The 18,538-nt window shown below is 46.4% G+C and overlaps 1 protein-coding gene across 2 annotated transcripts in view; it reads right to left on the reverse strand.

Annotated features, from left to right (window-relative positions):
- Nucleotides 1-18,538, reverse strand: part of PMFBP1 (polyamine modulated factor 1 binding protein 1) — a 1,360,893-nt gene that overhangs the window by 926,537 nt on the left and 415,818 nt on the right. For both annotated transcript variants that reach the window (XM_069635509.1, XM_069635508.1), the window contains one exon: nt 1,550-1,696. In XM_069635509.1, the coding sequence (XP_069491610.1) occupies nt 1,550-1,696 (147 nt within the window). The remainder of the gene's footprint in view (nt 1-1,549; nt 1,697-18,538) is intronic.

Here is an 18,538-nt window from a genome sequence, read left to right on the forward strand (position 1 = left end):
TCATGCCCATTTGAAAAGAGCATCCCTGTCAAGCTGGCACCTGAATGAAAGGGAAGTACACCTTTTTAAATGAGACATAATTCAGCTCCTGTTTTTATCAAGAGCATGGTGTTGGATTTCCTATTTCAGTGATCAACTATTTATCCGGACTTGGAATGCCCGATATCTAGTCAAAGAAGCTACTTTCATAATATATTTGGTCAACACCCGTTGAACTGCAATGGGGGACCTGAATGGATAGTGTTCTCCTCCCATTACAAACTCCACAATTTAGGAATAATTCATATAGGAATGTCAAACTATGCATCTTTCAGACTCCTCTTTCTCGGAGCTTGGGAAAGATGTGGATTAGAATCACCATCTTCCAGCTCGTTATTCATCCTTTTATGCAATTGTCCCAACATGCCTGTAAAAAATACTCCATTGGTTCCACTTCTGCTGTCCCAGATCCCAGAATCATCTAGACCTATTCTTGCCAAAGAAGCAGACATTCCAAATCCCCCTTTTGCAAAGGGGTGGCCAGACAAGCCAAACCGTCCTCAGAAACAGTGCATATTTCTCCTCATAGTGACTTGCACTTTCACTCCATTAGTGCCCCACCCATTTATGTGTGGTACTTCATCTACCCGATGGACTTGGCAAAGGTGGATGCTCGAGCGCAATTTTGCTCAGGGCAAGACTCGGCATCCAGAGACCACTATTGCAGGAAACTGGTGCAGTCAGCCCCACACACAGGTGGCGCACCAGCCATTTGTACTCCCTAAAACCAGGCAAATACCACAAACGTAGAAAATACGAAGTAAAAAGACTCCAAACATAAAATGTGTTACAACAGACCCACAGGATGCTGCCCCCTGCTTCCATCCACACAGCGCCGCCATAAATACGTTTGGACACTGCTTAATTTGTGGGGGTGTTTGCCAGGGCACAGCCCTGGCACTTATTTTTGAGCCCCGGCACTTAATGTCTCAGATTCACTTTAATTATGAATTGGTGATAGTCCGTGTATCCATCAACCACAGTGAGCAGGTGTGAGCTGTAGTGTAACTCCAAATATGTTGACACTGTGGCATCAGTGTAAGCAAAAGACTTGCACTTTGGTAGGCTTCAATTTCAGGTAGTCAATGATTGCTTGCAGTAGGGCCAAACAAGTTTTATAGAGATGGATAATTGTTGCCCAGGTAACCGAGGAGATTTACAGAGTTATCAAAAAAGTTCTTGTGGGAACTGAAAGTGTGCCCGTCTTTTATTCATGATCCAGAGGGTCCATAAACAAACACACACACACACACACACACACACACACACACACACACACACACACAAACACACGCGCACGCTGGCAAGCACTTCAGAAAATCGCTGTCTGCTCTGATGTCCATTTAATATGATCAGAAGTGGTAATCATTATTTCTCTATGTTTCTTGATTCCATTAAAAATAAGGGAGGCCGAGGAAGACAGCTGACAAATCATGAAGCCGTAACTTGGGCGGGAAAGGTTCATGTGACTGCATGAATTTGTCCACGAGCCATACCAAAAAATACTAACCTGTTGCTGAAGAACATTCAGTCGGCTCTCTAGGAGATGCTTCTCCTGCAACTGGCTCGCAGCTTCCGATTCCTTCAGCGAAATTACGTGGTGGAGGTCTGTGATTGTCCCTTGGAGCTCCTGGAGCTTCTCATCCTTCTGAAGCACCTGCCAATCACAAGCAACAAAATCTGTATGAACAAAAACACATGCAGACGAAAAGGACCACACACGCACTTTGGTTACACAGAGTAAAGCATTAATGAGCAGCTTAACATTAAGGGTTGAAGGTCATTTCTATAAAATGAAGGTACATTTGCCTGCCTGCATTACTCATAGGTGAGCTATGTGTGTTTCAACTCTTTAAAAATGGCGTTATTCAATTCATGGTCTACAGGGTTTTCATCCTTACCACTTCCACAGCTAAGGGTTCAACATTGGTGTCTTGTTCATGAAGGTATTTTTCCATTTTATACTTGCCACGCACAGACAAATGTGTGGTTCTTATACCAGGGGCTGTATTTATTTTCACTTCCGTGCATGTGTGTGACCTATAAATATGCCCTGGTTGCGATTCTCTAACAGTTAAAAATACAATGCTACACATATAGCGTCTCAAGTGTACGAAACATTAAAAATTGGTGGTCATGTACATTTTATCCAAATAAGGCTGGGGAGGACAAAGGGTATTTCTGGGAACTTCATTGTTGAAGTGCGAGAGACATTGACATTGAAATTTGTATTGTTGTGTGAAAAGTTGTAAAACGTAGACACAATAAAATAAAAAATTTAAATTGTGACAAACATTGTTACTCCGGTAAAGAGATCCCAGACACAACAAGGCCAGGTCCGTCCGTCCACCTACCTACCTACCTACCTACCTGTGGGGCTAACATTTAGGTCCGCATTTCCTGAAACTGCATTCAGACAACCCATTAGTCACTGCAGAAGCATTTGGAATCAGGCTACCTCGGCATTCAATGGGGGGCTGGGATCTCGCCCACTCACTCACTAACAAGGACACAATTTCCCTTAAAGACACTTAAGCATTCACATGTGGGCATTGACATTCCGGCATCTCTCCTCCCACAACACCAGCCATACAATGGTAAACTGTGTTTTGGTTTAAACCTGAAATGTAGCGGTGTCAGCCTTACACCCCTGCCCATGTGCCTCCCAAACGCAGGGGTGTGAAACCTTTGGCTCTCCGGGTGTTTTGGACTACAAATCCCATCAGCCCTATCCAGCATAGTCAATGGTGAAGGATTATGGGAGTAATTTTCCAAAACGTCTGAAGATCCACGGGTTGCAGACCTCTGCCCTAAAGCATCAATTCTTGAACTGCAAGTCATTCAGGAAAGACAGTCAACCAACAGACTTGATTCCTCTTACTGCTTGGTGCACCAGGGTTTGGTTTCACAAAGTTTCAAATTTGATAATTTCCTGTTGGAACATAGCAATTTCCCCATTTAGGACAGGTCCCTAGGTTAGCACCATCTCAAGATGAGATGACTGTTAGCAGTGTTTGGGAGTTATAGATCATTCAATGGGGACGGTGAAAGGATTGGCAGTGTGACACTGCTTGGGGATGAAAGATGCCTGTTTTTAAGAGGCGGGAGGGAGGGAGTAAACGGGGGTTTGGCTTTGCTTTGGAAGGAACAAAGTAAATCATGCTGAGGTCCCTTTGGGTGCATATGAATATGCAATTCTTTGTTCATGAATGGGAGCGATCTTCTCAGCTTGAGACTGGTTAAGGTATGTGTGGAACCGAGTAATACTGTAGCCCAAACTCTTTACTAGAGAAGGGAACAAGAAATCCAATGTATTTGGTCGGAATGTTTCAGTCATTGACAGAGACTGAAAAACAAGAAATAAAGAACGTCAACCTTTTGTCCTGGTTAGCAGCGATAGCCTCTAGGGAGATGCAGCTCTAATTATCTTTGTTTAATGTCATTTCTACTGAGGAGGATAAATCACATCTGTGCTCCTGGGCTCCCTTAAGACAAAAGGAGTCTTTCCGATTCCAATGCAGAGTGTAGGTGGCTCCCTAGACACAGACTGCTTCGTCAACAAATCGCTTTCCCATGCATGCTCACAGCCATCCCTCATCCAATCCCACTGATCTGCCAGTGAATGGCACAGCAGCCAGGCAGGAAAAACATGGGACCTCTGAAGAAGACTGAGGAGGGAAGGGCTGGTGAATAGAGTGGCGCACGAATTAGAAAGATCCTTGACTTAGCTCAGGAGCACGAAACAGACAGATCACAGGAGGATTATGCAGAAGGTCCATCTCTTCTCCTATAGCATGCGGCACAAAGGGTGACAGTATGGGGACCCATAGAGAGTAATAGGAATGAGTCCCCCCTCTACCAATTTCAATTTAGCTGTTATATGAGAAAGCGCACTCGGTTACTCAGTGTGCCATCGCACCTCATATCCACATGCTGCATGTGGGAATAACGGCCCTGTGTGCAATGACATGAAAGTGCAAGCTATGCTTCGCATGGTGAGCATGCAACAATAGTGACATGGCTCCAGTACTGGCTTGGCGTGCTCAGAGCTCGATTATAACCTCAATTATGACTCACAGCACTCTGGTGAAGGCGCATTATGGAGACAAATCCGGTCCGGCCATTGTAATTCCTCACCAAAGAAATGTCTTCTATTCCAGTTGCAAAGGCCACATCAGCATGAAGTGAATAAACTTCTCTCCTGCCAGGACAGCGATTGATGAATCACGCAACTTTGCCAGTGCATCACCATCTTGACCTGAAGAAAACTGCGTGATTCAATTCCATAGTCACAGTGTATACGTCTGCATTGCGTCTAAAATGTTATATAATTTTTTGTAATGTGTATTATTCAGATACAGCAGAGGTCACCGGATGACTCCATTTTACCGGGGACACCCTAAGTCAGTCCTGGACTTTAAAAGTACATTAGTCCCAAGACTAAAACCGCCAGAAGGCAAATAATAGAGAAATAGAAGCTCAGGACTGAGGCATGGTGTCCCTGGAGTAATGGTGTCACTTGGTAAACTTACCCAAAACCATCGGCATAATTCAACAAATTCAATGAAATCCTGCTTGGAGCTCACGAAAAAGCTAGGCCATCTTTGTTTCCGAGGCACCACATCTCATTGGCTCGTAATGCTCTAGAGAGGTAAGTGGTTCTCCTTGCCTTCCAATTAAGACCTTATATATTGCACGACAATGTATGGCTTTTCCCATGGGTTCCTGCACTCCGAACCTTTGCAGATGGCAGCACAAATGGAGCCACCATTCAAAGTCCAAATTCAGATGGTCCTTTACAAATACCAAATAACAAAACAGCCGTCATAAATTGCATTGTATAATTTGAACAGTTCTAAACGCCAAGTCAGGCCACATCAGCCTGTAGCCACATATGAAACATTCCCGATAGCTTTGACAGAGATACCTTTCACAAACATGCATTCCAGCTATGACTTTTGCCATTTATTGACTGCTTGGTGGCATTCCGCAGGTATTGGAACAACGATATGTTGCAGGTCAGCCATTCTAGTGTCTCTTTTTACTAGATGTATTTTCCTTTAATTGTCAAACTTGAAAACCCTACCACCCTTGTTCAGTAGCTAAACAGGGAAAGTGTACACACAAAAAACAATGTTTTTGTGGAAAGGAAAAAAGACAAAATTATCAGTGGTTCTAGATTTGTAATGCTAGAGATATTTGTCTAGATCCTTTGAGACCAATGTAATGGCTACTCAGAACCCATTAAGCGGAGCAATTGTCTTGATAAACTATATTTTAAATGTAATGGGCACCTGGTTTCACGGCTACTTAGAATTTCTATTTAAGAAAATGGGGGGGCCACACTTATGGAGACCCAAGACCAAAAAACGTTAAATGTATGGGTGCCAGCTGGTATGACTACCCAAGACCTTGAATATATGTTTTAACAGATGGGTGCCAACTGATATGTCTTATCAAGACCCTTTACAGGTTATGAGCACCAACCGTCATGATTGCCATCATACCCTGCATGCCAGAGCCTAACCTCCACCCCAAAGACGGTCTAAATGCCCACCTGGGGCTGTGGCAGGTATTGAAGCAGAGAATATTGTTGTACCCAAAGCAAGGCTCGGGAGAAAATTGGGTCTCTGCGCTTTGGTGCAAGAGAAACCACTAATCCTGAGCAGGGGTGTTGCTAGGTCTGGAAAAGATCCGGGGCTACGCTAATTTTGGGACTGTTGGGTCTGGGGGCTAGCTAGCCTTTTTGGTTGCAACCCATGAGCTTCTATCTGGGGCTACAACCAAAAGACCCGGGGCTATAGCCCCCTCAGCCCTCCCCCCAGCAACGCCTCTGCTCCTAAGCACCTCACAGGCTTACCATTGGACAGCAATATTGTTGGGTCCACCTTCTGGGTGAATCTATGTATCAATGCGTATTATTGTAGGATAAACCATAGATGTTATCAATATCTTCAAAAGACGTTCATAAGGATGATGCAGTTATACACTTACAGCATAGACATATGCAGTGAAACTCGTGTTCATGTAGCGTAGACAGAGCCCCTTGTAAATATACACAGTTTTATCACTCAGCCAACTTGCAATGTGGTATCCTTTATACTCATGAACAGAAACGCATTGATAGTGCCTACTCTCTTTTTTAGCACTTGTTACATGCTTTGTGGGGTGTGGGGATCATGGGGTCAAGCAGTAGGGTGCTTGCGTGTGTGGGGGAACTGGTGCAGCAGAATGCTGAATGTTCAGCGTTAAATGTCTGTGTGAAAGGCAGTGAGGATAAGTGCTACGTTAGAAGCCAGGGTGTGCATGTGTACTGGTGGTTATGATCCGGGCCGGCGTGTGTGTCGTGTTGGGCTAGGGTGTGTGTGAGCAGATCTAGTGAGGCAGGGTAGGTAGATACTGTTGAGTCGGATTGATGTAGTGAACAGGTGGTCGTGTGTTGCTGTTAATTTGGGTGGCGTGCGTCCCTAGGTGGCAAGGTTACTGTGAGATAGCCCCCGTGTATGTATGGGCAAAGTGTGCCAAGAAATGAGGAACTTTAGTACGTTGGGAGGATCAAGGTGTACAGGCAGATTCATGTGGGGGGGTGAGCAAAGAGGGGAACCTTGTTGATTGGTTTGCATGTCCCCAAGTGGGGGGGGGTTACTGAGGTCACAGAGTGTGCATAGCTGGGGCAATTATGCAATTTTGGCGATCTTGTGTTCAGATAATGGTGTGAGGTCCCCCATCTAACGGGCGACGGCTTCCCCATGGTGGGTAATCAAGTATTGAGTATGATCTGATGGCAAATGGCCCGATGAAGCATGCAACATCACTAAGTTTAGCATGGACAGGTGTGATGGAGGGAAGCTAGTATGGAGGCTCAGTGGCTGAGGTGCCGCCAGGCATGTTTTCCAATTGGTATGCCTATGTGTGGTCCGAGAAGATCAACAGGGGTAGTTAAAAAAACATTTCCCCAAATGGTGAAGTTAAAGAGGTCGGATGACCTCAGGGTGTGCATTGCTGGAGCAATTATACAATTTTGGCAATCTCGAGATCAGATAATGGTGTGCGGTCCCCTTTACGGGGGACAGCTTCCCCATGGTGGGTCATCTCTGTGTTGATTACAGTCTGATGTCACATGGCTCGATGAGGCATGAAACATCACTTAGTTTAGCATGGACAGGTGCAGTGAAGGGAGGCTAGTATAGGGGCTCAGTGGCTGAAGTGCCGCCACGCATGTATTCCAATTGGTTTGCCTCTGTGTTGTCAGAGCAGATCACCTGGGGCACTTAGGGCAGGCTTAGTGTCTTGTGGCATGTTGCCCGCAGTAGTAAGTCTTGTCTCTAGATGTAGCATAGTCATGGTATTAGTGAGGGAAGCTGTGGTTTTTTTTTGTGAATCAAAGAAGGTTATGCTGCCTTGCATATGTTCAAGGTGGTGTGCATCTGTGTATGTCAAAGCTGCTCCTAGGGGTGGTGCAGACAGCTGGGATCCATGAGGTCTGGGGGGGTATGACCTAATGCGGGTCTGTAGATTAAGGTCAGGACTGGGTTGGGTTAAAGGGTGGTCAGGGGCAGTCCTGCCTGATGTAAAGTGTTCACAGGAAAACATTCAGCTCATGGTCTGAGTTAAGGCCTAGGCTGACATTCCTTTGCCTGAGTAGTCTTAATCGTAGCTGTCTGTCTCCTCCTCTTGCTTCACTCTTGATCATTTCAAGCCCCACAAATTTGATGTCTTCCTTTCTTTCTAACTGATGTTTTTCCTGCCAATGTTGTGCCAGAGGGTATTTGGAGTCCTGGGATTTCACAGATCCGAGGTGCTCTCGAATCCTGGTACGTAGCTCCCCGATAGTGCTGCCTATATATAGTAGTTTGCAAGTACAGATGATCACATATATGACATATTTGGATTTGCAATTTATAAAATCAGTGGTTTTGTGGTTGTGGTTTTCCCTGAACGTGACACTTTTAGTGTTTAGGGAATGCATGCACATGGAACAGTTTCCACATTTGTAAAATCCTGATGGTTTGGTAGTGTTTAACCAGTTGTCTTGTTTGGTTTTTTTCAGGTGTCATGTAGGACGGGCTAACCAAAGTCCATAGTGTGGGTGCATTACTGTAAGACATCTGGGGTCTCGTTGAAATCCAAGATGAGATGTCTTCATCAATATTGAGCAAATGCCAATGCTTCGCCAGGAATTTTTGGATTCGATGACTATCTTGGTGGTATCTGGTGACATATCTGATCGTGTCCTGCTTTGGTCCCAGTTCGATCCAGAAGGTCAACAGTGTTTCTCTGGATATGTGCCTGGCTTTATTGACTGCTGTTTCAATTACTGTTCCATTATAGCCTCTTTGGGTGAAGCGCTCGCAAAGTAGATCACATTCTGATTTGAAAGCAGCATTGTTGTTGCAGTTTCTTCGGGCCCCAATGAATTCCCCTTTAGGGATGTTGTTAACTGATTTGCGGTGACAACTCTTGGTGTGGAGAACTGAGTTGACCTCGGTGGGCTTCCTGTAAGTGCTGGTTTTGAGGGCTCCATTGTTAATTGTGATCGTAATGTCCAAAAAGTCAATGGCTAGGTTGCTGTGTGTCCCAGTTAGTTCTATGCCAAATTGCTTGGAGTTTAAGTATTCCTTGTAGTCTGAGTTTTTGTTCAGTTCCTATCCAGATCATCAGTACGTCATCAATATATCAGTACCATTTGTGTACCAGTCTAGTAAATTCTTTGTTTGCAAATGCATGAACCTGTACATAATGGTTCATGAAGAGGTTTGCAAGGGCGCCGATTGCAATCCCTTTTGTTTGCTTGTAGTATGTCTGATTGACTAAGAAGACCGTGCTGGTCAGACGGAATTCCAAAAATTCCTTTGTCAGTTCCAAATGCGAAAAAGAAAGATGCTGAGGCCTTAGAAAAGGTGTAGTCTACTGCCTTTAGTGCCAGTACATGATCAATTGATGTGTAAAGTGCTTTAACATCGAGTGTCACAAGTATGTAATTAAGTTACCAAATGACCTCCAGTAGTACGAGTAGCGTGTGCATGCTATCGCAGAGATATGTTGGTATTCCGGTGGGGGTGTAGCCCTTATCTTCCCTGAGTGGATGCCTGCCTCTGTCATTCCTACGCAGACCTACTCCTCTTTTGAATGCCTCGTATGCCGGCACTCTCTCTCCCCTAGCCATTCCCTTATTGTGGCTACTATCCATCAGCCACCTGGTCAGATTTCTTCCTTCCTCTCTGAGTGGGCAGACCTTTCCTCCTCACTACTGGCCTCAACCACTCAACTCCTCCTTCTTGGAGACTTCAACATCCACCTGGATGCCTCCTGTCCCCCCTGTGGACTCTTTTGCGACCTCTGCGACCCTCCCTCACTAACCATTCTCCCCTCTGGCCCGACTCATTCTTCAGGGCACACTCTCTCGATGTTCTGATCTCCTCTGACCTTCCCCTCTCTGTCCCTCTCTCCACTCCTCTCTCCTGGAGTGATCACTTTCTCCTTTCCTCCCACCTCACCCTCCCTACCCCTCATGCCAAGCCACTTCCATCACTGCCACCCACCTTCTCGGTCATTCGACCCATGAAACGCCTGTCAGTTGAGGCTTTTGCCACCACCTTCTCTCCCACTCCTCCCCCTTTGGTTGACTCTCACCCTGACACAGCCCTCTCCATGCTCCAATTCTCTATATCTGATACTCTTGATATCCTTGCCCCCGTCATGAGAATCCGCCTGAAGCCCAAAGCTAAGTGTAACTCCTGGTATGACTCAGATCTCGTCACCCTAAAACGCAAGTGCAGGGGGGCCGAGAGGAAATGGCGTGCTTCATGTTCATCCTCTGACAAACTGGCCTGCTGCCTGCTTCAAAGGCAATACCGGCTCTCTGTCCTCACCAGGAAGAGAGCTCATATCCAAGCCCACATCTCTGCGGCATCTAACAACTCGGCTGAACTCTTTAAAATCTGCAAGGAACTAGCCAATCCTGCCGCAGTCTCTACCTCTCCTGTACCTTCCCAGGCCCTCTGCACAGGACTGGCTTCTCACTTCATTTAAAAAACCAGGACATCCTGTCCTCACTCTCCTCCTGTCGCCTCCCTCCCTCCATTCCCTGCTCTTCCTCTGGCCCTTCTGCATTCACCCCCCTCCCTCCCTCCTTCTCTGCCTTTCGCCTGCAGACAAGGTCTCTAGACAAGTCCGATCTATGAAAGTCTCGTTGAAACAGGTTCACTCCTGTTCCTCCAAAACTATCAAGGACCACATCGACTCCCTGGCTCCTGCCCTGGCTGATTTCTGCAATCACTCCTTCCCCACTGGAGTCTTCCCATCCCCCCTGAAGCACTCCCTTGTACACCCTCTTAAAAAACCCTCTGCCGACCCCTCCTGCCCGGCTAACTATCACCCAATCTCCATCACTCCCTTCCTGGGCAAGCTCCTGGAGAAACTGGCCATCTCCCAGCTCAATCTCCACACTGAATCTGTTGGGTGTCTTCAGGACCATCAGTCTGGCTTCAGAGCTGCCAGAAGCACGGAAACTGCTCTCATGAACATCTGTGAAGACCTGCCCTCCAACCTTGACTCCAACACCCCGTGTGCCCTCACCTTGCTTGATCTCTCTTCTGCCTTTGATACTGTCAACCATGCCATCCTGCTCAACTGTCTCCGTGATAACCTGGATATCACTGGTCAGGCTCTGGCGTGACTGACCTCTTTCCTCTCCGACCAACCCGCTCAGGTCCAACTTGGGTCCTTCCTCTCCGATATCTTTTTCTCTACCTGTGGTGTCCCACAGGGATCTAACCTCTCTCCCTGGTTGTTCAACCAATACCTGGCACTCCTTGCCAACTGCATCGACGCTCTCTGCCCCAATTTTCAGTGCTATACGGATGATACCCAGCTCATTTTCAGGCTACCCTCGGCCTCCTCCTTGCCTTCCCTCATCTCTGACTGTCTGTCTGCTATCCAGGAGTGGTGTGCCGCCTATGACCTCTGCCTTAATGCCAGTGAGACTGAGATTGTACTCATTGACACACCCACTCCCTCCTTCCCTACAGCTCTCTGGCTGGCCTCTCTTGGCCCTCTTCCTGTTCCCACCTGCAAGGCTAAAAACCTCGGGGTCATCTTCGACTACACACTCTCCTTCTCTCCTCACATCTCTGACGTCTCTAGGAAGTCACACTACCAGCTACACCTCCTCAGAGGTATTCTTCCTTTCCTCTCCTTCCCCCAGAAGCTCACCGTCTCCAGAGCCCTGGTTCTCTAGGTTGGACTAGGCTCTATCTAAATCTGCCTGCCTCTACTCTCCGCCCTCTTCAACTCATCCACAACAGGACTGCAAGACTTGTACTTGGCCTCAATCGCAGGGATCGTATCTCTCCAGGACAGAAATCTCTGCACTGGCTCCCATTGGCTGTGAGGATTAAGTTCAAAACCCTCTGCATTGTCCGCAAGGCCTTCTGGGCCCTGGGGCCGCAATACCTTCAACTCTCTCTTCCCAAATATCTTCCTCATCCGCCTCCAACTCCCTCAGGGTCAGTCGCTTCTCCAAGCAACGAGTTGGTGGTAGATCACTCTCTGCGGCAGAGGCCTCCCTCTGGAACAGCCTTCCCGCCTCCCTGAAACTTGAGGAGAACCATCTCCAGTTCTGGAAGCACCTCAAGACCTTCCTCGCCCTCTCCCCTGTTGAATTCCTGGCTGAAACTGCACTGGTTACCTGGCCACCCTTTCTGATCTCGGGCCCAGGCCACGCCAATGGCACAGCTGCACTGCCCCCTTGGAAACCCCCGCACCTGTGGACTGTTATTTTGTATCCCTACAGTCCCCCTACCAGCACTTATGTCTGCTCTTACCTTGCACTTGCCACCATCTGGCCGTTTTATTTATCTTATTATTCTACTATCCCATGTACTGCACTTTCCCCCCTCCTTCCCCCACGCACTGTTCCCTTCCCCCTTCCCATGCACTTGCGCGATCTGTATGACATCTGGCCTAGTAAGATCATTGTCTATCTACCCCCTGTTCCCCCTCCCTTGCCTCGTCGCGCCTTGAAACACTTGTGCATAGGCGCGTTATAAATGCCATATCATATATCATATTTTGAGGACTTCTGGTCCCAGCACGTTGTTAATATACTTGGCGAAGGCTTCACCAATTCACTTGCTTCATTGACGATGTTTGTTGTTGGGTTGGTGGCTAATGTTTCGAGCATCCCGGTGTCATAAGGTGATTTTTTGCCATTTGTATGAAGTCTGTTCTGTTCAACTCAATGGGAGGAAAACTTAACACATGGCTCTCAAACAATATTGAAACTTTTAATTGAACATGCAGAAAGAGAACAACAGAGGCTCACAATGGAAATTGACACCCTGAAAGCAGAAATTGAATCCAGAAACGTACTAACCAACACCAAAGAACGCAACTACAAAATCATGTACAATATTCAAAAAATCACCAGGATGAAGTCAAACTCAGAAAATGCATGAGACGAAAGGGACTATAGAGACAACCGTATTTACACTTTCCAGCCGAAATTAGATGACAATTATAGAACTTACTCTCGGGAAAGCACACCTAACAGCTCGCCAGCAAGCTCAGAAATTGATAGCGGCAATCAAACTACGCCAAAGAGCCCAACCCAGACTAAGGAAACCAGCAGTGAAGCACCGACCAGCAACACTACGAGCTGGGAAAAAGGGTACAATTTTAGGAAATCCAACGATACAAGAAAGGGTCCAAGGCCATATCAAACACCAAGAGGGTTAATTTCCAGGAACCCGTAGAGGCAGCACATCCAAGAAGAGAGCAAACAAGAGAGGCACATGCGGAGGGTCCAAGAAACATGAGCTCAGAGTACGAAAGCACCATAAGGCTTACAACATCACAGACACAGTTACAACAAAGGGACCCCAGATGATAAACCTGGTGCTCAATCTCTCCAGCTATGCTCTCAACACTACGGAAACAAATGTACTGAATAAAGGACTCTTTTTTTGCACCCACGGCCTCATTGAACCATGTTGAATCGCACATTGAGCTCTTTAGATTTCCCAGAAAACTAAAATTGAAAAAAAAGAAAATCACTAAGAAAGTCAAATGGCATACAACAAACACTGAGAACCCTATCATCAGCACAATTGACATACAAAACCTCAACCTCACCCATTTATTGGTGAACCTAGAGGCTGATGACATAGATACTTCACTTAGATGCTCAGCATATCCAGAGGCTTACGATCCATCAGGACATGGGCAGACTTGCACTCAGCCGGTTCAGGAAGGAACAAGACGACAGGCCTTCTCAGTCTACATCCTCCAGACCCTGGAATCTCTTCACCGTCAATACCAAACTGACCACCTCTGTGTCTACATTTCAGAAAGGAGCTCAAGATTCTCCTCTTCAAGTAATGGCTCCTACTTAAACAATGATATCCACACCGCCTTCTACTCACCACTGAACCAGAGACTGGGAGATCTGCCCCCTGCCCTCCTACTCCTGTTGCCTTCTATTGAACACTTGCAATCTGCTTCCGTCACGGTGTACTTTCCCTTAGGACAAGTAAAGTGCTCAGTTTATTCCTGAAGGTAGGTACACACTCAAGAATAATCCTAATAGTGATGGGAAGGGCAAACCCAGAGTTTTAAAAAGGGGGGATCCTGGAACAGTTGAAGAAATTGACTTGTGGTGAAGCATCAGGATGTACAGGTGAAGCACAAGGACAGAGATGTAGAGGAGGAGTGAAAGATATTTTGCCTAGAAATAGCAGTGTCAATACTTTCAGAAGTAGTGTTTTTCTTAAATACTCTTTTTTAACATAATTTATATAGCACTTTTATCCAAAGTTCTGCACAGTGTTCGATATATTACTCAATTTAACAAGAACATGGCAATGTCATGAGAAAGAAGAAAACAGGGTCATAAACTAAAAAGGTCCTTGTCTTTTTGGTTCCACCTACATATGAAAATTATGGGAGGCTCTGTTGCCAACAGGAAGGAAACACATGCAGTTGTTTACATTTTTACTGAAAGAGTTAGGGTTAATCCCCTTTGGAAGAAGGAGAGTCCTAAATGTAGAGAGTATTTTAACTATCATACAGACGTTTGAGGAATGGTTGCTAAGACATTTTATCCACAGTACAACCATAGGGACCTGTCTATTAAAAACCTGTCTGGTTAAAGAATGAGAGTGCCAATCCTGTTTAGACTGGATTAAAAGTGCCCAAGGAAAAGAGCACTGTAGACTAAATTCAGTGTAAATCTACTTTCCCTAGCTGGCTCTGATGTAAAGTGGGCGGCGAGTGTCAAAACTTGTGACAGAGCTGGCCATGAACCATGTCTTGGTGAGAGAGAGGACATCAAGGTCAAGGTCTTCGAGGAGGTGGCAGATGTCAGGAGTGTTTGACATCAGAGCAAGAGTTAAGAGTAGCTACGTGGAGCAGGTTTCCACTTTTGAAAGACTTTCGGGGCTGGGTACAGGAGTGAGGTACACCCAGCGGTAGTGGCAGAGGGGCTTGAAAGTGTGCAGAGGCAGTAGGCAGAGGTGGCATAGGGGCCAGAAAGGAGGTGGAGGGGGGTGCCAGAGATGAGGAAGGAGGTGGCAAAGGAGCTGGATGGGAGGTAGAAGGAGTAGCAGCAGAAGGGAGGACATTTCTAAGACGCGGGAGACGCCTATCAAGAAGGAGAAGATTGGGTTGAGAGCCCTGGACCATGACAGTATTATTTTGATAGACATTAATGATGGCTTTCGAGGAGTGGAAGGAGGACAAGAGGACCTCCCATCGGGTCCCGCCATTAATGGGAGAGGAGGAGAAAGGAGAGAAAACCGAGACCATATTGGGGGTTCATAGGTCTGGAGAGGGAACGACAGAGGATGTCGGTGAAAGTCTGTCTGGAGGAAGCGCTGATGTAGGTATCAGCAATGGGCAGGCCTGTGTTGGAGACCAGGAAATCCTTCTTGAAATGTTTCCTTCCAGACTTAGTGAGAGGGATAGCATAGGAGATAGAGTAACAGTTTTAAAAGATGTGAGAAAGTGAGAGCACCATAGAGGGTGCGAGTAGAAAAGAAGGGTAGAGGGTGAAAGAGAAAGAGAGAGAGAGAGAGAGAGAGAGAGAGAGAGAGGAAAAGAAGCACAGTCCAGGGTCGTGCAACACAGGATGCTCAGGAGGGGAGGGTTCACACAGTAGGAAGCACACCAGAAGAACAAGTGGGTAACACACCACAAGGGGAACCAGGAAACAGCGTGGATGGAAGACAGGGGGTGGCAGGCAACAGAGATCGACAGCTTCAGGGGCAGTGGCCACTGCAGTAACCAACAGTAGTACCAGTAGGGGGACACCTAGAAAGTGGGAGAGAACCTAGTGGACACAGCAGAAACCAAAAATAACCAGCAGTAGAAGGAACCTAGAGAGATAGGAAGCCTAGAGAGCACAACTATCAACAGAGAGGGGTAGAGACAGAGCAAGTTAAGACAAACATTTAAGTTGAAGTACGCGCAAGGCAAAACACCCAGATTTGACTTTCCTAGAAAGAGGGAAAAGTCCCAGGGTTAATTATGACAGTTCACTTAATGCCAGCTATGGATAACACATGTGATGTGTAGCAGACTGTAAGAATTACCTGGCAGTAATAAGAGAGGTTGGCCAGTTAGATGGGGATCAGTAATGGCTGTTGCCCTTGTTACCTTAACAGTCACTACCGGTTGACGGCCGTGCTGCATGTTCCCACGGCAAACACCCTCTGGAGCTGCAACTCTGTGAGATGCCCTTTGCCTGTGGGCCCTTAGCCAAAGGGGTCTGCAACAGGCAGTGGGCTGTCTTGAGGGAATCACCTAAATAGGCCAAAGGTCCCAATCAGGGGAGGGTGTCGGGCCAAGGGGGAGGGAGGACACAACACATAAGAAACACTGGGCCAATAGACAGAGAGCACAGCGCTCAATCAAGGACAAACTATATTTTACACACCCAAATGACTAAATGGGGCTGGATGGAATGGATGCCTCACCTGGCGCAATGGAGGGAAAAGTGATGCTATGAAAAGGTTTAAGCTACTTACCTGTAACTATTGTTCTCCAGCATGGGTCTGGCATGTACTCGCATGCTCATGAATATTCCCCGTCATCAGGCTGGGAATCCTTGAAAAAGTAAAAACAGATTCACTTTAAAACTGTATTTCTCCTCTAAAGCAATCACTGTCCTCTGGGTCATACTGCCCCATCCAATGACAGTCCTCTCCCTAAGCCACGCCTCTGGCAGCCATCTTTAAATTTGGTAAGCACGTAAAGTGGCAATATGACAAAGAAGAGCCGCAGAAGGGCCGTAGGGAAAGTTTGCATGTGAATCCATGCCAGACCCATGCTGGAGAACAATAGTTACAGGTAAGCAACTTAAACCTTCTCCAGCATGCTGTCTGGCATGGATTCACATGCTCATGAATAACGAGTACACAGCAGTACACATTACACAACCACGAGAGGTGGTAAGGCTCAACAGAAGCAATTTACACTTACCCCTGGAACAGACTCACCTCAAGCGTAGCACTGCCTGGCCGACTCTCGACTCCTCCCAGGAATCCTTGTTGATGCAGTAGAACTTTGTGAAGGCATGCATGGACCTCCGCGTTGCAGCCCTGCAGATCTGGAGCAGGGGCACACCAGAAAGGAATGCCGTTGCTCTGTTGGAGTGGGCTCTCAGACTGCCTGGCAGAAGCCAGTTTGCCAGCCGTTGACAGTGTGTGATGCAGCCGGAGAGCCATCTTGAGATGGAAGCCTTGGACAAGGCCTTCCCATGATTCATAGGTCCAAAGTTCAAACAATTGAGAAGTCTTCTGAAAACTCTTTGTGCGTGCCTCCTAGAACTTCAAGGCACGATCAACGTTCAGAGAATGCAAGGCCCTCTCCACCGACAACAAAGGGTTCGGGAAGAAAACAGGCAACACCAAAGGCTCATTGAGGTGAAATTCCGACGGAACCTTCGGCATAAAAGTGGGGTGTGTACATAGTACCACCCTTGATTCGTGGAAAGTCAGATAAAGCTGATTGCACGATATGGCTTGGATCTCACCCACACGTCTAGCTGAGGTGATGGCCACAAGGAATGCAGGCTACCACAAGAGGAACTGGAGTGGGACTTAATGCGTTGGTTTGAAAGGTGCCCCCATGAGCCTTTTTTTTCGGATAATTTATTTACAATACAAATAAGAATACACCAACGCATAATACATTAACATTATATACAAAATCACAGAAACAGTAAATAAACAACAAAATTTCAGGACCCAAACCTACCCAACCCCATGTTCACATCTCGTTACCTACAAGATCAGATCAACACAGTTCTAAAAATGTTCCCCAAATCTTAAGAAACAAACCTATTTTGCCTTGCTTTCTATACAGTCGTTCCTGCATAGCTGCCAAATTCCCCATTTCAGTCAGCCACAGCTCTTTGTCTAATGTAGCAATCGACTTCCAATTTCTGAGGATAATCTTTTTACCCATTGCAGCTCCTCTGAAGATCCATTTTTTCTGGCACTGAGTGAGATCTTCCAAAATGGAATCATTCCCCAGAATTAACGTCTCAAAATTAAAATCAATTGTCACATCCAAGATATTCTCACAGATACCACCGATATCATTCCAAAACCCACGGAGCTTCACACAATCCCACAACATATGTTCCATAGTACCATCCTCCTGAACATATGCCCAACATTCCGGTCCATCCTTCAAGCCTCCTCTCCACAATTTTTCCGGGGTCCAGTACACCCTATTCAAGATATTAATTTGTCTTGCCCGTTCAGTCAGTCCCAAGGAACACAATTTGACATTCTCACACATCCATATCCAACTTTCCTCAGTAATGTCCGCTCCAATTCTCCGACCCCATTCAATTCTTAGGCTATCATTGCTTTTATAATTATTAACAATCTGCCTATACACCCGGCTCGCCAAACCGCCCTCATTCACCAATGATTTCCTCGTAAAAAATTCCAGGTTTAGACCATTCTGAAAATCAATTATACCAACTGCTAACTTCAATTTCCTGTAATCCGATAATCTGAATCCATCAATACTGAACTCACTTTGCAATTCCCTCGCAGATTTCCACACACCATCATTGAAGAGATCTCCAATCCATTTGATACCTCCCAAAAACCATTCAGGCCAGAAAAAGGATTTGCCATTCAATTTAATAGACGGATTCATCCAAATAGACGCACTCGGATCCCTGTACGCGTCCACACCCAATAAGGCATTCAAATTCTTCCAGGAATCTCTCAGTGATGTAGTCAGTATATCCTTTACTCCCTTCGATATAGAGGTTAACAATGCCCTAGGAGATAATGGACCATTTGCACTTGCCTCCGCCACAGCCCATACACTAGGACTCAATTCCATGTAATCCACCAAAAAAGCACAACTGAAGGCCAGATGGTAGGCCCTGAAATTTGGTACACCTAAACCGCCTTTCTCTATAGGTAGTTGTAACTTCCACAAACTCAATCTTGCCGGTTTATTCTCCCACAAGAAA

The sequence above is a fragment of the Ambystoma mexicanum genome, chromosome 1q (genome assembly GCF_040938575.1).
Source record: "Ambystoma mexicanum isolate Mex_15411 chromosome 1q, UKY_AmexF1_1, whole genome shotgun sequence".
Classification (NCBI taxonomy): Eukaryota; Metazoa; Chordata; class Amphibia; order Caudata; family Ambystomatidae; genus Ambystoma; species Ambystoma mexicanum.